Genomic DNA, 23,408 nt, shown 5'->3' with positions numbered 1-23,408 from the left:
GTTTTTGGACAAAACAGCCGTCGTGTTCTACGGGCCAAAGAGGAAAAGGACCATCCGAGCTGTTATCAGTGTCAGGTCCAAAAGCCAGCGTCTGTCATGGTATGGGGGCGTGTCAGTGCCCATGGCATGGGTGACTTGCACATCTGTGACTGCAGCATTAATGCAGAAAGATATGTACACATTTTTGAGCAACATACGCTGCCATCCAGAGCAGGACAACGCCAAACCACATTCTACCCGGATTACAAGCGCATGGTTGCGTAAGCAGAGAGTGCGGGCGCTACCTTAATACCTGTCTCCCATTGAGAAAATGTAGCACACGATGAAGCGCAAAATAAGGCAACGAAGGCCCTGTACAGTCGCGCAGCTGAAGAAATGCATAATGGAAGAATGGGGGAAAATTCCGCTCTCTAAGCTTCACCAACTGGTGTCTTCACTCAGCGCCCAAACGCTTAATACGTGTTATTAGAAGAAAAGGTGATGACGGCTTGACGTCTACCTGCAGTGGCTAAGGAGCCAGTTTAACAAACACAGCAGTAAAAACATTCCGTCTGCTGAAAGATATTTAAAACCTCGTTAGTTCTACGTGATTTCCTCATCATTTCATGAGATACACGCCATAGTGAAACTGAATTCATTCAATTCAGGTCCAGACAGCGGCTGTCGAAATGCCCGCGACGTTCCTGCTCAATCATGTAATCATCAGAACACAGAAGAACCCTGACACGCTCTGTACAGGTGTACAGGTAGACGACAGCCCACAGAAATTCCTTTCAGTCCTGGAAAACTTGTAGTTTAAAAAGGATAAAAAGCAGAAAACGGTCGACCACGTGACTGGTTTTTCCAGGCCACCACACATACAGTATATACAGTACATTCAAATGAACTGATTTGCTCAAGTGCAAATTCTGTACCGAACCACCACCAAGACGAAGTCCTTATAGTAATGTCCGTGCGCTTGGCGGCCATCTTGGAATCGTCCACGGGGAGGGATTTTCAGTCTTGATACCATTACTGCTTCTTTCTACTTGAATGGGGAGAGACCGCTAAAGCAAGAAACAGATTGACAAAACATTCATTTGAAAAAAAACAACAACATATGCGAAAATTTTATTACCGCAGTGCATATTTCTATACGATTACATAACCGAGCAAGGCGCACTATATCCGCAGGTCTTTTCTGCTTAAGTCTTAACCAACAAGCCAATCAGATCTTTTTTTTAATTAATTTATTTTTTTTACCAGTGGGGCGGGACTTACATAATCCAGCTTTTTAGTTTAATTGTTGATTGACACTCCCACATATTCCAATTTTAAGCAGTGGCCTGTCATGAGTTCATAACAAAGTTATGTACAGTATACATATTGCACATAAGGAATAAAACCTGACAGGGTGCACTGTTCTAAGAAAATAATCGACAATCGGTGGTTATTTTCTCATGTTAAGTCCTCTTATAGCACAGCAATTTTGCATTTATTAATGAACATCATGTCATACTTTTTTTATCCATTTCTAGCTGCTTTTAATGCGGCAAAAACGTGTTTTAACTTGCGTTATAGCGGCTATAAACAGTCGCTCCCCCACTAGCCTCTCTTTTTTTTTCCATCTTTCTTAAAATAATTAATAAGAGAAAGGCAAACTGTTTACAGCTTTCCCTCGGAGTGTTTCCAAGCTCTGACACTGGAGACTCCTTACATACTGTAACGTCTCCTTACGGAAAACCTCAACATATCATCAACCGCACACGTTTTTAAAAAAAAAAAATCTGTAAATAAGAAGCGTCCACCGAGTCCCTGTCTGTTACTATAGGAACGATAACGTGTTATAATAAGCGCGTTAATATACACCCGTGATTTGCAGCTGCGCTACTGTCAGCCCAATCTTCTGACCCATCGCAATCCGGAATTCGACAGCGCTGTGGGATAAATCTCAGGCTTGAGTATCGCAAAATTTCAGACCAATAAGTGATCAAATCATTTTCTTCTTCTTCTTCTTCTTCCCAAAAACGTATTGAATATTTAACATTACGAATGCTGCCGTTTGGTTGTTGTGCGATTGCAGACACGAAAGAATTCACACTAAAAAAGACGACAACATGAAGTCTCAGAGCGATGAACCTGATGACATGGAGGATCTGGCAACCCTGGAAGTTCTCGATGAAGTAAGATTTCTATTTCTCTGGCACGATCACGCAACAAATCACACACGGCCGTCCGAACACACCTTAAATCTGACGCACGTTACATCAGCTATATAGCACGAGAAAACGAGCGCCAGCCTCACGGTGATGGCCTCCCCCTAAAAAAAGCCCCATTTTTAACCGTCGGATGACTGAATGAACGAAACAAACAGTTTAGAGAACAATAACAGTTTCTGTGCGTTAGTGATTTATGATCGCGCAGGCTGCTGTCGGCGTACCGAAAGATACAAATCGCTCACACAGCTGCAGATGGATTTCCCACATCCATTACAGCACCGAGCTTTGCTGCCAGGAATTAGATGCTCACTTTATTTCTCACATCCCCGCAGCGATGGAAGCAGACGATAGACAGAGACGCCGGGAATCAGTCTTTTTTTGGCCCAAATACAGGACATGAGGGGGAAAATGCTTTACTGCTGCTTTCCTCCTGCTCTGATACACAGTTGAAAAAAAAATAAAAAATCAGGACTGGAGTTAATGTAAATAAAATGAAAATTAAACTGAAATGTAGACTTTAAAAGACTTTATTTTGCTTTAGCACATGGGGCAGTGGTGGCTGAGTGGTTAAGGCTCTGGGTTACTGATCAGAAGGTCCGGGGTTCAAGCTGCCACTGTTGGGCCCTTGAGCAAGGCCCATAACCCTCTCTGCTCCAGGGGGCGCTGTTTCATGTCTGACCCTGCACTCTGACCCCAACTTCCTGACATGCTGGACTTCACTGTGCTGTAGTGTATATGTGATCAATAAAGACTCGTTATCATTGGCAGGGCCGTCTCAACTCATACAACAAAAAACATCTTCATATAATGCAAGGTTGTTGATTTTGTTTTTGAAATTATATTTAGCAATACTGTTCTTTGTTCATTTTTCATGTGAAATCATGTGCTGATCCACTTAATTAAAACAGTTACATACAAACAAAAATGTATTTTATTTTAGCAAATATATTATAAATGTATTCAATATAAAACCAGGTATTAATGTTGATTTTCCAACAACCTAAACCGCATATATATATATATATATATATATATATATATATATATATATATATATATATATATATATATATATATATTTACAGTATACAGTGCATTTCTCACACCCAAGGTCAACAATCAGATTTTTTTTTTTTTTTAAATCACATACACGTCTATAAACAAACAAAGAATAAATAACACGAAATCTTAAATGATAAATGTTACTTTATTTATGTTTATTTATTTATTTTATTATTACTGTTAAATTCTTTTAAATGATTTGTTTTTCATTTTATTTTTTTGTTTGCTTGCTTGTCAGTCTATTTGTTTTATTTTATATAACTATTTTTTTTTAAAAAAATTACATTCTTTTTTTGTTTAATATTGCTAAATCTGTTCAACAACAACAACAACAAAAAACGAAATAAGTGAGCTTCAAATTAGTTGATGTATTTATTTATTAATTCATTTCTCTGTTTGTTTGTTTGTTTGCTTTAATGTTTATGTTTCTTTGGGGTTTTTTTTTTGTCATTTTGTTTTACTTATAGATTTTTTTGTATTTCAGAGAGATGGTGTTTAGTTCACTTTGAATGAAGCAAAATGTTAGCTGATATCCTGTTTCCTACATCTCTCTCTCTCTCTCTCTCTCTCTCTCTCTCACACACACACACACACACACAGCAGTAGATATACATGGAGTTTTGTTATAAATGAGGTTAATGAAGTGTTCTCAGTAAACACTCTGTGTGCTACATGATGAACAGAAAGTGAGGATTACACACATCTGGTGCAGTCAGTGTGTGTGTGTGTGTGTGTGTGTGTAACATGTGTTTGTCTCCTCATAAGAACACAGTGACGGAACATCTGCAGAAGCGCTACAGTAATGAGCAGATCTACACATATGTGGGAGACATCCTTATCGCCATCAACCCCTTCCACAAGATCGATCTGTACACTCCTGAGGTGTGTGTGTGTGTGTGTGTGTGTGTGTGTGTTGCAAACTATAGACTAGACCTTCTCCATATTTCATTATAGATAACATCAGCATCTCTCTCTTTCTCTCTCTCTCTCTCCTTTCAGCATTTAATCTCATTTCATTTCCTCCTTGCAAATGAAGTTTAATATTTGAATCATTTACATTCACATGCCAAATGTTTTAAAAATTATTATTATTATTCTTTCCCATACTTTCCTCTCTCAGCACTCAAAGATGTACATCGGGACCAAGCGCACGGTAAATCCTCCTCACATATTCGCCGTTGCCGACGTCGCGTACCAGTCCATGGTGTCCTACAACACTGATCAGGTGATTGAAAGCAGCTCTAAAGTGATCAAACATAACTAATAACAATACAACTATCGCACGAAGGCTTGTGAGTGAAGCTAGCAGTATAGCACTTAGCATTTTGATCTCTATCAAACGAATTCTTTACTACAAATTCATTTAGAATGAAAGTCTAAAGGCAGGTGTCGAATTTCATCGATAAAGAATTAAAATATGTGACTGTACAACACAAATGCAATAATATGACTGTCAAACTCTAACTATAAAGACAGTTCAGTGAGACACAGATGAGTAAATGAGTAAAAACAGTCATGTTTTTCCAAAAATACAGTTCTTTTTCAAATCAAGTTCCAATATTTTATTATTTGTTACCTGATCCGATATCTGATATGCTTTCTTTGATTTACTGTACGATCCACCATTTTTTTTTTTTGCTGGTCAACCGATTCCCATACCGCGTATCAGCTTAGTGCCATCTGTAGAAAAAATAAAGTAGTTCCGGGTAGTTTACACCTACATGAATGTTTTGTGGTATCCACCACATGCACCATCACAAATTCTTCCCTCTGTAAAAAATAGTCCCACATCCATAGGGGAAAAAATTGTCGCATGTCTAAAAGGACAAAGAAAAATAGTCCCGCATCTAAAAGGACAAAAAATAGTCCCGCGTCTAAAAGTACAAAAAATAGTCCCGCGTCTAAAAGGACAAAAAGTAGTCCCGCGTCTAAAAGGACAAAAAGTAGTCCCGCGTCTAAAAGGACAGAAAGTAGTCCCACGTCTAAAAGGACAAAAAGTAGTCCCGCGTCTAAAAGGACAAAAAATAGTCCCGCGTCTAAAAGGACAGAAAGTAGTCCCGCGTCTAAAAGGACAAAAAATAGTCCCGCGTCTAAAAGGACAGAAAGTAGTCCCACGTCTAAAAGGACAGAAAGTAGTCCCACGACTAAAAGCACAAAAAATAGTCCCACGACTAAAAGGACAGAAAGTAGTCCCACGACTAAAAGGACAAAAAGTAGTCCCACGTCTAAAAGGACAAAAAATAGTCCCGCGTCTAAAAGGACAAAAAGTAGTCCCGTGTCTAAAAGGACAAAGAAAAATAGTCCCGCGTCTAAAAGGACAAAAAGTAGTCCCGCGTCTAAAAGGACAAAAAATAGTCCCGCGTCTAAAAGGACAAAAAATAGTCCCGCGTCTAAAAGGACAAAAAGTAGTCCCGCGTCTAAAAGGACAAAAAGTAGTCCCGCGTCTAAAAGGACAAAAAATAGTCCCACGACTAAAAGGACAAAAAGTAGTCCCGCGTCTAAAAGGACAAAAAGTAGTCCCGCGTCTAAAAGGACAAAAAGTAGTCCCGCGTCTAAAAGGACAAAAAATAGTCCCACGACTAAAAGGACAGAAAGTAGTCCCACGTCTAAAAGGACAGAAAGTAGTCCCGCGTCTAAAAGGACAAAAAATAGTCCCACGACTAAAAGGACAGAAAGTAGTCCCACGACTAAAAGGACAAAAAGTAGTCCCACGACTAAAAGGACAAAAAGTAGTCCCGCGTCTAAAAGGACAAAAAGTAGTCCCGCGTCTAAAAGGACAAAAAATAGTCCCACGACTAAAAGGACAAAAAGAAGTCCCGCGTCTAAAAGGACAAAAAGTAGTCCCGCGTCTAAAAGGACAAAAAGTAGTCCCACGTCTAAAAGGACAAAAAATAGTCCCACGACTAAAAGGACAGAAAGTAGTCCCACGTCTAAAAGGACAGAAAGTAGTCCCACGACTAAAAGGACAAAAAGTAGTCCCACGTCTAAAAGGACAAAAAATAGTCCCGCGTCTAAAAGGACAAAAAGTAGTCCCACATCTAAAAGGACAAAAAATAGTCCCGCGATTAAAGGACAGAAAGTAGTCCTGCGACTAAAAGGACAAAAAATAGTCCCACGTCTAAAAGGGCAAAAAATAGTCCCACAACTAAAAGGGCAGAAAGTAGTCCCACGTCTAAAAGGACAAAAAGTAGTCCCGCATCTAAAAGGACAAAAAATAGTCCCGCGTCTAAAAGGACAAAAAGTAGTCCCGCGTCTAAAAGGACAAAAAGTAGTCCCGCGTCTAAAAGGACAAAAAATAGTCCCACGACTAAAAGGACAAAAAGTAGTCCCGCGTCTAAAAGGACAAAAAGTAGTCCCGCGTCTAAAAGGACAAAAAGTAGTCCCGCGTCTAAAAGGACAAAAAATAGTCCCACGACTAAAAGGACAGAAAGTAGTCCCACGTCTAAAAGGACAGAAAGTAGTCCCGCGTCTAAAAGGACAAAAAATAGTCCCACGACTAAAAGGACAGAAAGTAGTCCCACGACTAAAAGGACAAAAAGTAGTCCCACGACTAAAAGGACAAAAAGTAGTCCCGCGTCTAAAAGGACAAAAAGTAGTCCCGCGTCTAAAAGGACAAAAAATAGTCCCACGACTAAAAGGACAAAAAGAAGTCCCGCGTCTAAAAGGACAAAAAGTAGTCCCGCGTCTAAAAGGACAAAAAGTAGTCCCGCGTCTAAAAGGACAAAAAATAGTCCCACGACTAAAAGGACAGAAAGTAGTCCCACGTCTAAAAGGACAGAAAGTAGTCCCACGACTAAAAGGACAAAAAGTAGTCCCGCGTCTAAAAGGACAAAAAATAGTCCCGCGTCTAAAAGGACAAAAAGTAGTCCCACATCTAAAAGGACAAAAAATAGTCCCGCGATTAAAGGACAGAAAGTAGTCCCACGTCTAAAAGGACAGAAAGTAGTCCCACGACTAAAAGGACAAAAAGTAGTCCTGCGACTAAAAGGACAAAAAATAGTCCCACGTCTAAAAGGGCAAAAAATAGTCCCACAACTAAAAGGGCAGAAAGTAGTCCCACGTCTAAAAGGACAAAAAGTAGTCCCGCATCTAAAAGGACAAAAAATAGTCCCGCGTCTAAAAGGACAAAAAGTAGTCCCGCGTCTAAAAGGACAAAAAGTAGTCCCGCGTCTAAAAGGACAAAAAGTAGTCCCGCGTCTAAAAGGACAAAAAGTAGTCCCGCGTCTAAAAGGACAAAAAATAGTCCCGCGTCTAAAAGGACAAAAAGTAGTCCCACGTCTAAAAGGACAAAAAATAGTCCCGCGTCTAAAAGGACAAAAAGTAGTCCCACGACTAAAAGGGCAGAAAGTAGTCCTGCGACTAAAAGGACAAAAAGTAGTCTCGCGTCTAAAAGGACAAAAAGAAGTCCCGCGTCTAAAAGGACAAAAAATAGTCCCGCGTCTAAAAGGACAAAAAGTAGTCCCGCGTCTAAAAGGACAAAAAATAGTCCCGCGTCTAAAAGGACAAAAAGTAGTCCCACGACTAAAAGGGCAGAAAGTAGTCCTGCGACTAAAAGGACAAAAAGTAGTCCCGCGTCTAAAAGGACAAAAAGTAGTCCCGCGTCTAAAAGGACAAAAAATAGTCCCGCGTCTAAAAGGACAAAAAGTAGTCCCACGACTAAAAGGGCAGAAAGTAGTCCCGCGTCTAAAAGGACAAAAAGAAGTCCCGCGTCTAAAAGGACAGATTTAGGGTTTTTTTTGAATACTTGCAACAGAAGAATGAATAATATTCTGTAGTTCCTCAGAAGAACTGTAAATGTTTATGAACAGAATTAAGCAGCTGCACTTAGACTGTCATTATAACAGAGTCTGGAGTAAACAGAGTTTTTCCGCTACAGACGCTGTACAAGTAGATCAGGTTAAAACCACTGCAGAACCCCGTTAATGTTAGTGGTGTGGATTAGCGCTGATGGCTCATCTTTCCTCCTCATGTGCAGTGTATTGTGATCAGTGGAGAAAGTGGTGCGGGGAAGACAGAAAGCGCTCACCTCCTGGTCCAGCAGCTCACCCTCCTTGGCAAGGTCTCATCAACGTTTATACTTATTTTGTTTGTACATTTTTAATAACACATTGCTGTTTTATAAAACATTAACCCAATGCTTATGAATGATATATATATACGCTATATACGTATATATATATACGCTATAGGCAGTGCTTTTGTTGTCTTTTTTGTCTACAGGCAAACAACCGGACTCTCCAAGAGAAGATCCTGCTCGTGAACAACCTCGTAGAAGCGTTCGGAAACGCCTGCACGGCCATCAACGACAACTCCAGCCGCTTTGGGAAATATCTGGAGATGAAGTTCACGTGTGAAGGAACGGTGGTGGGAGCGCAGATCTACGAATACCTGCTGGAGAAATCCCGTGTCATTCACCAGGCTGCGTGAGTGTCGTTCCTGAATGATTCTAGTTCAAAACCATGACTAAAATGACCAAAATGAATAAATAAACGAATAATACAAAATAAAAGCATAGCGAACGTAATCCTCCATCTTTCTCATTTCCTTTTTGTAAAAGTACACTGCATCAGTGTATCAGATGTGACCTCCGTAGAGGGGATGTTGGGGGGTAAACTGATTTTCTTTTAGAAGAAACATGAAGCTGCCCTACTTAAGAGTGAAGTGTTTTTAAAAGAACTACATGAATAGCACAATCAGGCGAGTCATTCATCCAGCACCAGCTCTGAAATTGCTCTGATGGCAAAGCAAAAACATGGAGGATAATTACAGAGGCAACATGCAGTAATTAGAAACCTGCAGATTGATGGAGACGGATTAAGAATTCTCACTTTCCTGAATGTATACAGTTTGTATATATATATATATATATGTGTGTGTGTGTGTGTGTACTGTATATACGCTTCGGAATCATATTTAGATGCAATAAGTGTTGATTTTAAGCAGAATTTCAGCGAGCCCATTTGCGACCTTTTCCGGATAAAAGCTGGTCGCTACATCGCAGGTCAGATAGTGTGAAAACGTTGAGTAGTGGTAGCACACTACGGGCTGTTTCAGTATTATGTGACACATGTGCTGTATATGGTTTAGCGTTGTTTACGTTATAAATCCATTTCTATAGAACACTGTCAACCCTTCTGTTTTCCAATCTCATTGTGAGATCCATTTACTTCAGCACTGTATTTAATAACAAACCATCACTGACCTCCTGAGTAAAACCACTGACTTCACTACCGTTCCATTTCTTTGTCGTCCGACAGCGGAGAGCGTAATTTCCACATTTTCTACTACATCTACGCTGGCCTGGCGGAGAGAAAGAAGCTCGCTCACTACAAGCTTTCTGACAGTAAAACCCCAAAGTAGGTTCTTCTTCACTGAACGCTGTAACCACGGTGCTTTATTTAAAGCCCATGTGTTTAAAGATCTGTTTCCTCACCGTTCACTTCAGGTACTTTCAGAACGAAAACGTCAAGCTCGTGCCGGACATCGTGGGCAACGCCTCCTACAAGGAGCATTTTGAAGCGGTGGAGCAGTGTTTTAAAGTGATCGGGTTCACCCTCGAGGTAATACTCTCCTTATTGGTAGCAGGGGTGAAGTAAATGACATACAGTAGGGGTGGTGGCTATGCTACAGTTTGGTTCCTTGGTTGGTTGAAGTTATGAAGCTAACGTAGCTAACAAACAATGAAGAAAATGACATTCAGTGATGATCTCAGCACATTATAGCATATAGCGTGTTTTGGTAGAACATATCAGTATTGCAAATACAAGTGTTAAACGATAATTGACACAGAATACAGTCAACTCCAGAATTATTGGCACCCTTTTAATAATGTAACGAGTCGTGGTTTGAGCTTAAACACATGAGAACACTTTCGTAAGGACTTTATTGTATTGTATTGTATTGTGTTTATTTATTTATGCAAAACTCTGGTTTAAAAATGTGTGGCACATCGCAATTAATGTTCAGCGAAACCTCTCCTGAAGGGAAAAAACAGCAGCAGAGTTTCCTTCTTTAACATCTAACAAAGTCAGACACGCTTGTAAAAATTCTAACTCGTTTATATTCTTACATTTAGGCCTCTTAAATCTGTAGATCGAGATGAGCATCAAAGTGTTGATTTTGTGTCACCATATCTGCATTCATTTGGAGCCATTATTATTGATCGTCTTTGGAAAAATTTCAAGTTATTGTGACAGATATAAAAAATATTTATTAAGAAAAGAAGAAAGTATTATGTGTATGTATATATGTGTACACACACACACAGTATATATACATATCAATATAACCTATGCACCAGGGTAACATGATAGGGTGCCAATATTTTTGCCGCATATGATTTCGTGAGATGTCTTAATTAATGCACCAATTATTTATTTTATTGCAACCATTCTGTTCATGTTTAAGGGTGCCGTTAATTATGTACATTATACAGCTCTATATAAACAAATCCAGTTCTGTAAAATATTAAAGATGCATATGACATGATTATTATTTATTTATTTATTTTTCAGCAGTAGAGTATTATTATCCACACATATTACCTCAAGCATGATATAATCGGGCGAGACTCAGTCTAGAAAAGAGAAAGTTTGGTTTGTGATCCGTACGAGTCGTAGCCTCACCGTTGAGAAATGTCAGGTTAATTTCGTGTCTATCCAGCGGGATGTTGATTGGCTCAGTGTGAGCAGGTGAGTGACAGGAGTGTGAGTGGCGTGATATGATGAAACATGGCGTACGGCGAGGCGCTAATGAGAACGACAGTCAGAGAAACACGCCGGTCCTGACTGCCTGCTCTGGAGCTTCGGAGCTGTCACATCAGAGCGAATACGTTATCAAATTCATTCCAAAATATCATTATTAATGTCATTTTAGTAGTTTTACTCTTTTTTTTTTTCATCCAAGCTATCCAGTGTTTGTTGTGTGAATCCTTTAGTTTTGAACTGGAGCTAACAAGCTAACAACACAAATTAGCAACGCAGACAATCCTCATAATCTACACAAAAGACAGGAACTTGCAGCTATGTAATGGGTTTTTGCTTGCATGCTAACATGATCAAAAACTAAAACAAATCTGACTTGTAGTTACATTTATTCAACAGACGTGTAAGACTACCCTGCTGGATAAAAAAAAAAAAAAAAAACAAAAAACAACAGTAGTAACCATCACAGAAATTCTATTGGTTTCCACTACAAATACCATTACAAACCATCAGCTATAAGCATTACCGTTACTGGTCTTTAACTAGACTTAATAAGCCACCAATAGAAGGCAACAAATTACCAGTAGAGCCCCACAGGGACTATTACAGTTTCCATTAAAAACCAATAAAATTCCCATTCCTACCATTAAAACCATTAAAAATTCTACGAGGGTTTCTATTGGGGGGTTTGTGTTTGTTTATTTTATGAGCAGGGTAGTGTGTTAAATTGGTTCCTGTTTTTAAAAAATTCTGTAAACACTTGCTACATTTCAGCTTGTATCTCATCTTGTATTTCTCCACAGGAACTAGGAAGTGTGTACAGCATTGTTGCGGCCATCTTAATCACCGGAGATATCGAGTTTGCTTCAGTGGCTACGGAGCATCAAACCGACAAGAGCACCATTGCTAACGTGGCTGTGTTAGAGAGCGGTGAGTTAAAGAATGCTAGCAGGTTAGCATGCTAGTGCAGCAAAATGAAAAGGAGAGTTGAGTTAGTCCACTGATAGCCCACAGCTTAGCCTGCTTCTCTAGAAGAGTGGACTACAGGGCTGCCTAGTAACACCTAGTAACCTTTTCAGGAATCCAGGAACCTTTCCTCGACCAGCAAACATCTCAAGAACTCTTTTTTACTCTCGTTTGTATAAGTCTGTAGTTAATAAACTGGCTGTTTAGTTGTCGGAGTAGCTTGTTTTTTTGTGAACTATGCACAACTGGGGCGGAGCTTACCATATTTGTCATCAAAGACAAGTAACCATTTCAAGAACTCTTAATTTACTGTACATTTTTATCAGAGCCAATAGGGCCATTCTTCTTCTTCTTCTTCTTCTTCTTCTTCTTCTTCTTCTTCTTCTTCTTCTTCTTCTTCTACTTATTATTATTATTATGCTGTAGTTGACTGTAGTTCCAGGAACCCTTTAGTTGCAGCTCCATTGTAGCAGATTTATTTATTTGATTTATTTTGTGAACCAGGAACCATTGGGGCGGAGCTTGCCATACTTGACATTGCTGGTCAACCATGAGTAACCCTTGGAATAACTCTTAAGTACATTTTCATGCGGGAACTAGGAACATTTTTTTCAATTCTTAGGCTGTAAGCTTTTAGTTGTTGCTCCGAAATAGTGGATTTTGTTCATGAACCAGGAATAATTTGGGCGGGGCTTGCCATATCTGACATTCCTGATTGGTCAAAGGCAAGGTTCGCCACTGTCGAAGGTTTCAATGTTTAATAAACAAAACAAATCATCTTTAGTCTCGACCTCCTCCAGTAACATAAACGGATCAAAGGAAGGTTTTCTGTAAGGAGACGTTTAAGGAACCTTGATGGGATGAGTCTCCAGTGTGAGTGCTTTATGACAGTCAGAAGTAAAGCTGTAATGATGAAGTCGTCAGGATGTACAGTTGTACGACGAGTGTACAGTTTGTTGATAACGTGACAAGCTGCATATATTTAAAAAAAAAATCTTTTTAACTCAGAGAGAGAAAAAAATAGTAGCGGCTGGTGAGGAAATGACTGTGTGTGTGTGTGTGTGTTTGTTGTTTCGCAGCCGCGTCTTTGCTGTGTATCCGTTCAGATGAGCTGAAGGAGGCTCTCACTTCACACTGTGTGGTGGCTCGGGGTGAGACCATCGTCCGGCCCAACACGGTGGAGAAAGCCACGGAGGTGCGGGACGCCATGAGCAAAGCGCTGTACGGACGCCTCTTCAGCTGGATCGTCAACCGCATCAACTCCCTGCTGAGACACGATAACCAGAACGGGTGAGAGAGACAGAGATCACATATACACTGCAGCACAGTGAAATTCATAACCCAGCATGTCAGGGTTAGAGCACAGGGTCAGCCATGATACAGCGCCCCCTGGAGCAGAGAGGGTTGCTCAAGCGCCCAACAGTGGCAGCTTGGCAGTGCTGGGGCTTGAACCCCTGACCTTCTGATCGGTAACAGAGCCTTAACCGCTAAGCCACCACTGCACTGCATATACAGGAAATGAATCAACGACAGGGTGGTGTGATGAAGCAGAATTACTGTTAAAACCCAGCACTCGATTAAACACCAATAACCACATCCTGAAGCGTTTGACTTCTTTCTTATACCGCCACGATGCTAACGTTTTTCAAAGGAATTCAAGAACATGTCATACTAATACACATATAACCTTGTGACTGTGTTAGAAGGCATGCGTTAATATAAACCCGTGAGCTGCACTAATGACAGAGCTGCTCTTATAGACGATGAATCAACCAATCAGATTTGAGAACTTATCAGCGCTGTACTATTAATCTGTACAAAGTCTGACTGAAGAACGATCCGTCTTTCATAAAACCGTCCGTCTCGTTCTTCTTCCATTCTCAGAGAGGAAGACAAGGAACAAAACATCGGCATCCTGGACATCTTCGGCTTTGAGAACTTCAAGCGCAACTCTTTCGAGCAGCTCTGCATCAACATCGCCAACGAGCAGATCCAGTTCTACTTCAACCAGCACATATTCGCCTGGGAGCAGGTACGCTGTGAATGTCCCGAGAGCATACGTGCAGTCTGTATCTCTTCTTTCTCATAGGAATGAAGGTCTTTCCATGTACATGATGATAGTATAGGCGGCTGTGCGGGCGGCTGTGGTTCAGGTGGTAGAGCGGGGTGTCCACTAATCGCAAGGTCGGCGGTTAGATTCCCGGCTCGCGTGACTCCACATACCGAAGTGTCCTTGGGCAAGACACTGAACCCCAAGTTGCTCCCAGTGACAAGCTCTGCTACCATTGGTGTGTGTGAGTGTGTGTGTGAATGGGTGAATAAGAACCAGTGTAAAGCGCTTTGGAACCCTCTAAGGTTAAGAAATATATATAATTGCAGGATAGCTATTGTGCAAAACCAAAAGATTTAACATGATGTGTGTGTGTGCGTGGTGCAATACCAACATAAGTATTGCTCTGGAATTGACACTATATATATATATATATATATATATATATATATATATATATATATATATATATATATATATATATATATATATACTGTATATGTGTGTGTGTGTGTGCATGTTCTGGCCCTACTGCGGAAATTACATTTCTCAGACGTGTGTGTGGCTCCTGAAGGCATTTGTATGATTGTGTGTGCGTGTGTGTGTGTGTGTGTGTTCAACATGGCTACCTGGAGATTGGAAATGTCAGCGTTTTGCTCCTGGGCTTTTAGCTTTTGTATACGTGCACTAAGAGGATGCCAGTGAGGGAGTTAAAATGTCATAAACACACACGTACAGTGTATAATTTACTGCTGACTACGATTACCCGAGTGCCCTTAATAAAAATTAAGCTAACTTTACTCACTTGCATTCTGTCTCTCATCACCGCACGCTACAAAGTACATTGTGTTTACGATGCTTCCTGGTGAAGCTTCTTCCTGGCCGACGCCCCAGTAGGCTGCTGATCTGATGGTCAGGAGCATTTCTTTTGTTCTTCTATCCAACCCACCTCCCTACTGACTTTCATTTTAATGTGATATGTACCGTATGTTTAAACGTAGCACAGTCCAGTTGATTCACTGCTAGCGTGTTAGCATGTTGAGCAAAACTCTACGTGAGGCTCATAGCCTAAATTTTAGCCAAAGAATGCTGTTTAGTCGATAGCGCAAGCGTGACATGCTACATTTAGGAGTGGAGAACTCGCACGGTGTTGTTAATCTGTATTAGTGCGCTTAACTATTGGACTTGCTTGTCATACTTTGCAGTTAAAATGTGTTTTTTTTCCCTACAACTTCAGCCTAGTGAACTAGCTTTACGGGCAAGCAAGACATGAGACAAGTCACGTACGCTGGTGCTTTCGTGTGCCCCGTGGGCTAGCTAATAGATTTATGATTTGTCCACCCCTGAATACACTGCAGGACGAGTACCTGAACGAGGACGTGGACGTGCGAGTGATTGAGTATGAGGACAACCGGCCCCTGCTGGACCTTTTCCTGCAGAAGCCCATGGGTATGCTGTCACTGCTGGATGAGGAGAGCAGGTTCCCCCAGGCCACCGATCAGACCCTCGTCGGCAAGTTACACCCCTTTCTAAACACTCACACACTCCTCGCATACAGAGAGTCGCAGAAGTCAATAGAACACTAGTAGGTTCTTTTATATGACCTTCAGGAGTCATATGGGCATACGTACAGTACACAGGAACTGTATTTCATCCTATTCAGTGTTCCTAACCCTATCCTAACCCGAGCATTTGAGACCGAGTCAAATGAAAACCTTCCTTTGTTTTTTTTTTTTTTTTACATTTTGCATTGTTTATTTGCAAATAAGTGTCATAAAAGTGTATCTATCAACGCGCTTAACGAGTGGGCGGAGTCCTCCATTTGAGAGTTGGGATGATATGATTGTAAAATCACCCAGCCATACTTACAGAGTTTGAGAACGACAACAGGAAAGTTCAGTACACTGACGGTAGGACATTTAATCCGTACGGATCCAGGGGCATTGAGCATGCATTAATGGTACCAGTTGGGCTTGCTACACTCTTAGCGAGGCCTGTACGGTTTTGTTTGAGTTAGACAGACATGTTTGCGAAGGGTTGGGTGTGGAAGGAAAAAGAATGAAATAAATTCAATTCAATTGAGTTTTTATTTGTGTAGCGCGTATCACAACGGACATTCTAACAAAGCAGCTTTACAGAAATATATCCGTTTCAGATCGAAATTTTAAATTGGTGAATTTGTCCCTAATGAGCGAGCCAGAGCGGACCCTAAATCCATAAATCTCTCAAATATCTTTGATATGGGCTGCGACTGTTAGAGAGTTAGCATAAACGTCATGTTAATTCACACTTTTGCTCATTTAGAAAAATTTGAGGACAACTTGAAATCGAAAAACTTCTGGAGGCCAATGAGGGTTGATCTTGGCTTTGGCATCAACCACTATGCTGGAAAGGTATGGATATGTCCTTTTTTTTTACTGCGATTTGTATATATATATATATATATATATATATATACACACACACACACTCCTGGGCAAAAAAAGGGCCACAATATCCAGAAATGGTAAAATATTAAGCTTTTAATGGTCTTAAGAACAAATCATTGGTCAGGAAATTAAACTAACTTACTTTTACTTCATTTTTGTTTTGTACGACCTGACATGTTGGAATTTTACATCAAACATTTTAATCATTGCCGGGGGCACGGTGGCTTGTTTTCCTCACACCTCCAGGGTTTGGGGGTCGACTCCCATCTCCGCCCTGTGTGTGTGACGTTTGCATGTTCCCACGTGCTTCAGGGGTTTCCTCCGGGTGCTCCGGTTTCCTCCCTCAGTTCAAAGACATGCGTTGTAGGCTGATTTGCATTTCATTTCCAAGTTCGTAGTGTGTGAAGGGGTGTGTGAGTGTGAGTGCGACTGTGCCCGGCAATGGGTCGGCATCCAGTCCAGGGTGTGCCCCACCTCATGCCTGGGATAGGATCCAGGCTCCCCGTGACCCTGTGCAGGATAATCGGTACAGAGGATGGATGGATGGATGGAAGGATGGATGGATGGATGGATGAATGGATGGATGGATGGAAGGATGGATGGATGGATGGACATTTCAATCATGATCATGATTTAACCTTTGTGTACAAGAAGACTATATAAGTGAATTTCCCTTGTTCTAGCTTTTCCATAAGCAGGATTAGCATTCTTGCTAATTTTCTGCCCAATCATTTGTTGTTAAGACCATTAAAAACTTAATATTTTGCCATTTTGGGCTTGGCCCATTTTGTTGCCCAGGAGTGTACATAATGAAATTGTATAGTATCAAGTATCAAGCTCACAGCCACACAACAAACAACGAATCTCTTTTTGAAAAAAATATATATATACGTTATATATTTATCAGATAACATTGTGTATAAGATGTGTTCATGTGATTTTCTTGAATATACTGATCAGGTGATCTATACTGCCTCTGGGTTTTTGGCTAAGAACCGGGACGCTCTTCCTGCCGACATCATCCTGCTGCTGAGGTCTTCAGAGAACGAGCTGATTAGCAAACTAGTCACTAATCCGCTCACTAAAACAGGTACCAGCACACTGAGAAAGCCGTTTTTCCCGGGTATTCCCAGAGTTCAGTGAAACACTTTCTTTACACAATAGTGAAAATCTAGCTTATTTATTCATTTCTGTTAGAAAGTACTGGTTACTAATAAAGTTACACCACAGACGTGTGCGTACACTGAGTAATACCGAGCAGGGGAATAAAAAGCTAGATGGTTATCTACTGTCATGATGCTCTTACATGATGATGCTGAGTTTTTTTTGTTGTTGTTGTTTTTTATTTTAAAAGAGGGGTTCGTCGATGTTCCAGGACTTTTATGACGTTCATGACGTCTTGAAATGCCACACGTTTTTTTTTTTTTAAATAATAAATCTACAAAACTAGATTCAACATAATATAACCTGCTCTTTATATGTGCTCTGACCAGTGCTGGAATCATAAACAAAGTAAAGTACAGCGGTCAAGAAGCAGGGATAGAGTTACTGTAGACTAAACTACCGGGGACTGGTCACAAAAACAAGAAACACAAACTAGGACACTTAGGGGAAGAAGTTTAGTAATGCGTTTTACTACAATACAATTACAATGGTAATAAACCAGTGACTGGACTGGGGTGGAGGTATGGCTACATGGGAAACGTAAGTGATCACAAGCACATGCCGTATCTCCAACAGAGATGCAAACTGTGATGGGGGGGCACACATACAAATCTATTTAACTGACAAAGTGGATTTTTAACTACTATTTTTTTTTCTTCTGTTGAACAACATTCACTTTTCATGTCTCTGTTTATTGTCTATAGTACTGTTTATTCATCCTTCCTACCAAACGTTTCTGTCGCTGGGGTGGTACCATCAAAGGTACATGTTTTGTATCGTTACTATGTATCTTTCACAAGTAACTTTAATGAGCTTTCACAGTAGTTCTCCTTAAGGTTCAATTCTGTATCTTAAATTTAGGCACATACTAAAAGTACCAAACATGTCCCCATATGGTACCACCCAAGAGATGAGGAAAAATACCGCTCTGTACCTTTATTTCTGAGAATGCAGGGTCAACAGTGTGATGTCAGACTCCAGTGAGAACACACATCAGCAGTGACGTCAGACTCCAGTCCTTAAACATTATACCACTGCATTGCAGAGTTTAGCATTGTACTTCACCGAGCACGCTTTAGTATTTAGCTGATCAGCTAATTCCCCTCACCTTCATATACCCAACTCGATGTATTAGAAGAGGAAATATATAAACCGCCATAAAGCTGTGGTTATATAACAACGCCTAGCCAAGCTCTCTGGTTTATGAAGCAGGTAAATTCACTTTCAAACAAAATCCAATGAGGAGATTCGATCGACGCTCGATGCTCATTAGTTTCCCTGAGCAATACAGAGAGGAAAACTGCGTTGTATTAGTTGTCAGTTTAGTGAACACTGCCCATCCACATCGCTATTTTACGTTGTGTTAATCTGTTTCAGATTAACACAGATTACAGTTTGTTCTGTTCTTGCAGCGTACCAGCCGTTTATTGTTGGTGGCCTCTTTAAGGTCAAAACCTTTCCACTACAGAGTAAGTACAGCAAATGGGTGACGCTGGAGGCCAAACGAATCAACTCACGAATCGAATCACGCATTAATACCTCTTAATGAAGCTTTGTATGGACTTCACACAGACCTGCACACACTTCGAGCTAAGTGATTGTTGGGTATACAAAAACAGCTTAGGTTTCCTGCATTTCCAAAAGGCCATAATGAAAGGAAGAATTGGGGAGATTATATATGATGTGCGTAAGAACCTAAATCGGTAGCAGATATTTCACAGATGAGGATTTGCCAGAATCTGGATCCCATCCTGCTTCTTATATTTGGAAGAACTGGTTAGATAGGCAGTGAGAATGATAATATATATGTATATATACTGTACAACAGGCCAAACTCGCTTTAATCATGAGATTAATTCCAACAGTGGCACTAATAACCTGGTAAACATTCTTTCATTTATCTTCAGTAAGGGCTTTATCCTCATTAGGGTCACAGGAACACTGGACGTAAAATCTGTGTATCTTATCACACTATTTGAGGATCTACCAAATTTTGTTTGGGAGATATGGCGGCTCAGCTGAAGTAGATGTTTCTTGAACTGAGTGCTCACAGCACGGACGCTTGTGTCCATCAGAGGAGCCATCTACAGCAGCTGGGAGGGTTTTTATCAGGCTGAAATTCACCCATCATATCGTGTTCAAATCTGGCCTTAGTAGCACCTGAAAACAGAAACGCCAACTAGCTGAGTCGGATTGGGTAATGAAGTGCGACCTGCGGCACAGAAAGTGCACATTTCCTCCTTGACTAGTTGCTCCATCTAAAGAGGGAACATACGGACCAGATTCTGACTACTAGCAAATCTGAATTTGAGACCTTGTACGTATTGGATATCATTACTCCACTTCATTGTTCCCGAATTGTCTTCACTTTAGCTTATTATATGAATTTTCTGGAACACTGCAATTACATTTAGTTGTATCGAGTGATTATATCCAACAAACACTTATCTGTAAGTATTAATGGATCTGTGAGGGGGAAAAGCCTATACATATTGGTCGCTAGTCCTCAATTAGTCTTGCTCTGCTATTCAATTAAGTTCTGATCTCTGGGAGAATCTCTACGCTGATTATTTATGGTGATTAGAATAGTACTTTCAATTGTCTTCTTGGAAAGTCTTCACTTTCAGGTTCTCAACATGGATGACTTTAAAATGAAGTCATTCTTTCCTGGACTAGTATTTGACTTTAACCAGGTCTGAGCAACTAACAGGTCCGAAAGCACAGGCTGAGCAGATCACGCTGGAAATGCAAACAATTCGCGAGGCATATTTACTAATCCAACTTCATAGACAAGTTGTTTCAAGAACAGCAGGATTTTCTAACCTGGATTAATCAGAGTCTCTAGCCCTGGTAAATTAAAATAATATTCTTAAAGGGATGTAATTAGAGATCATTTAAATAACTATCCAGTGGAGATAGGTATAGATTTTGTATTGGAAGGGTATCTACTCTATATAGGGCTTTAATGATATATTCATAAGCAGTGCATAAGTCCTTTCTAAACCCATGCTGGGGAATTCATGAAAGATATGAAAGGCGTATGTCGAAACCCATGAGGTGACATGAATATGTTTAATGTGACTTTGGAACAACCCTCAAGAACGATATGTTGAATTGACAATTCAAAAAATAATTATTCAGTTCAACCATCATTTTTTTTTTTTTATCCACTCTTCCAATTTATTCTTTTGTTTTAACTAACTGCTCATTCATATTACATTGAGAAAGTTCCAGAAGGTGTACATAGTGCTCCATAACAGTGCTGTAAATGTAAATCTGATGCAAACCAGTTTGAAGCTTTAAGTGCATCGAGTGCTAGTTGGTTGTGTACCATCAAAACCAGCCCATCCCAGTTCCCAGCTCAATATCAGGACTGATCTGTTCTTCATTTGGTACGACAGCAAGCAAACGTTTGCCTCAATCACGTTACAAAGACGGGTGAATATTATAAGTGGTCTTTTAATATTCAGCCTGAAAAGAACGTAAGATGGTCAGCTTGGCCTGTGTTTTTTTTTTTTTTGAGTTGGGTTTTGTTTGGTTTTTGAATTGCTTTTTGTTTTCTATGTCCATGACGATATCAAGAGAAAGTCCTGTTCGATTGGGATGTTACTCTTAACTTTTTGTATCCTTTCTCTCTGACCAGGTAATCTAGCTCACACCAAGGGAAAGGGGACAGGGTCGGGGCGACTCAGTTCACGTCAGCGCTCTCCTCAGCGCTCTGTAAACATCGTCAAGGTATATACGGAGCTCGAGAAAATAATGTATGCGTTCTGTTTTTCCCCTTCTGTTCATCTCTTTCGCTTCCTGTCTGATTTATATTTCCTCCCTTTATGCACACGTCTCTATTTTTCTAAAGATGGAAGTGCTGATGTTGTACAAACTCCTGTCAGTCAGCGAGGTAATAACACAGATTTCAGTATCCGCCCACAGGAAATGGACGTCGCATGTGCTGCTTGCATTGTCTTTCCCACTGTGTGTGTGTGTCATGTACGTATATGTACCTGTATGTACCTGGATTATGTCGAAATATTGAATGGTACCACAAGGAGCTTCCCAGCATTTGATTTAAGGTGAATGTTCAATGGGCTACATGACAGCTACATAAGCCCTTCATTATAACTGAAATAAACCTACAGTATATAAACAGTTAAATGAGTCCAATTCAAGCACGTCCGCCTCACACCTCCAGGGTCGGGGGTTCGATTCCCACCGTGGCCCTGTGTGTGCGGTGTGTGCATGTTCTCCCCGTGCTGCGGGGTTTCCTCCGGGTACTCCGGTTTCCTCCACCAGTCCAAAGACATGCATGGTAGGCTGATTGGCGTGTCTAAAGTGTCCGTAGTGTATGAATGAGTGTGTATGTGATTGTGCCCTGCAATGGATTGGCACCCTATCCAGGGTGTACCACGCCTTGTCCCCGATGCTTCCTGGGATAGACTCCAGGTTCCCCGTGACCCTGAAAAGGATAAGCGCTATAGAAGATGGATGGATGGACGGATGGAGTCCAATTCAATTCTGCTGATATATAGTTATATCAGTACGTACGGTACATGAGGAAAGTTCCTGGTCTTCAGAGTTGGGTTACGCACCTTGATAAGTTGATTTGATGCGCTCCCCATTGATATTATGCAAATCACCAGTGCAAGATCTTTCGTAAAATAGAAGCATCTAAGATGGTCGCTTTTTCAATAGTGTCCGAACACAAGTACTTTCCTTTAAGCCCGAAAAAGCAAAAAAAACAACAAAAAAACAAATCATGAATAGAAAACGTGAAATATCGTGTTTCTTTTAACCAACATAGCTAAAAAGAAATAACCTTATCACCATTATGCCCCTCTGACATAAGTGCATGTAGTTACACAGTCAGTTGTTATAAGCTCTTAATGTTAGTCAGCTTAGAAAGTGTCATAACACAACCTTATACCAATAAAAATCCCAACACTTTATCTTTATGTCAGGTGACGCCATTAAACAAACTGGCTTTATGATCGTCTACGTAGCTTCATGTCAGTTATTAAGGGTTTATGTAGGTGTCTTACAGCCTTATGGACATCATTAAAGTGCTACACTCTCTTGTCATTCTTGTTCTACACGAGCTCGTGTTGGGAGCGTTATAGTAAGGTTTCGTCGTCTTTAGAGCCCTCTAAGAGAAACGCCGGTGTACGTTTAAAACTCTGAAGTTCCTAGGCCTGAAACAAAATCGCCGCTTTATACATATTGAAATGAAGTGTCTTTGAGGAGGCCGTGAATATATTTCCATGTATTTGCATGCTGAGTCATGCTCTTTCACCTCTTTGGAAATTTCACATCAAAGATTGCACCCATTGTTCCTGTAGTGAAGATCAGGGGCACCTGCACGAGCATCTATCGCCTGTGCGCATTTTGCATTTGTTTGTAGTTCTGCAAATGTGCTTTACAGAGCCTCGAGGTTAGAATGAGCCTGGTCATACTCTACATTCAGGTCCATAAGTATTTGGACAGCGGCGCGATTTTCGTCGTTTCGCCGTCAATTTGGGATCGAATCCCGAGCTTTTATCACCTTACACAGCAAAATCGCCAGTGTTGATTTAACGCCCACAGTGTTGATTTAACACCTACAGTGTTGAATTTACACCCTACGATGTTTATATAAGTCCATTGGACTCAAATAAACACTCTGGGTGTCAATTCAAAACTAGGGATTTTACTGTGGCCACACCTGGCCACGAACCTGCTTATCAGTCGATTGTCCGATTACTTTTGAGCCTGTGAAAATGGAGGGACTCTGTAATAAAAGAACTTTAGGCCATAAAATGGTTAATGCAATATTTTTTATTAAACCCCTTGAATTAAAGCTGAA

At 40.6% G+C, this 23,408-nt stretch overlaps 1 protein-coding gene across 2 annotated transcripts in view; it reads left to right on the top strand.

Moving 5' to 3' along the window:
* myo3a (myosin IIIA) overlaps positions 1-23,408 on the top strand; it is a 95,086-nt gene that overhangs the window by 54,707 nt on the left and 16,971 nt on the right. For both annotated transcript variants that reach the window (XM_047158591.2, XM_017481750.3), the window contains 14 exons: positions 2,063-2,162; positions 4,026-4,142; positions 4,381-4,485; positions 8,236-8,319; positions 8,481-8,683; positions 9,518-9,616; positions 9,706-9,820; positions 11,767-11,893; positions 13,009-13,219; positions 13,814-13,961; positions 15,338-15,491; positions 16,284-16,372; positions 17,369-17,498; positions 21,216-21,307. In XM_047158591.2, coding sequence (XP_047014547.1) covers positions 2,063-2,162; positions 4,026-4,142; positions 4,381-4,485; positions 8,236-8,319; positions 8,481-8,683; positions 9,518-9,616; positions 9,706-9,820; positions 11,767-11,893; positions 13,009-13,219; positions 13,814-13,961; positions 15,338-15,491; positions 16,284-16,372; positions 17,369-17,498; positions 21,216-21,307 — 1,774 coding nt within the window. The remainder of the gene's footprint in view (positions 1-2,062; positions 2,163-4,025; positions 4,143-4,380; positions 4,486-8,235; positions 8,320-8,480; positions 8,684-9,517; positions 9,617-9,705; positions 9,821-11,766; positions 11,894-13,008; positions 13,220-13,813; positions 13,962-15,337; positions 15,492-16,283; positions 16,373-17,368; positions 17,499-21,215; positions 21,308-23,408) is intronic.

Source organism: Ictalurus punctatus, chromosome 1, assembly GCF_001660625.3.
Source record: "Ictalurus punctatus breed USDA103 chromosome 1, Coco_2.0, whole genome shotgun sequence".
Classification (NCBI taxonomy): domain Eukaryota; kingdom Metazoa; phylum Chordata; class Actinopteri; order Siluriformes; family Ictaluridae; genus Ictalurus; species Ictalurus punctatus.
This window is presented reverse-complemented; position numbering and strand designations above follow the sequence as displayed.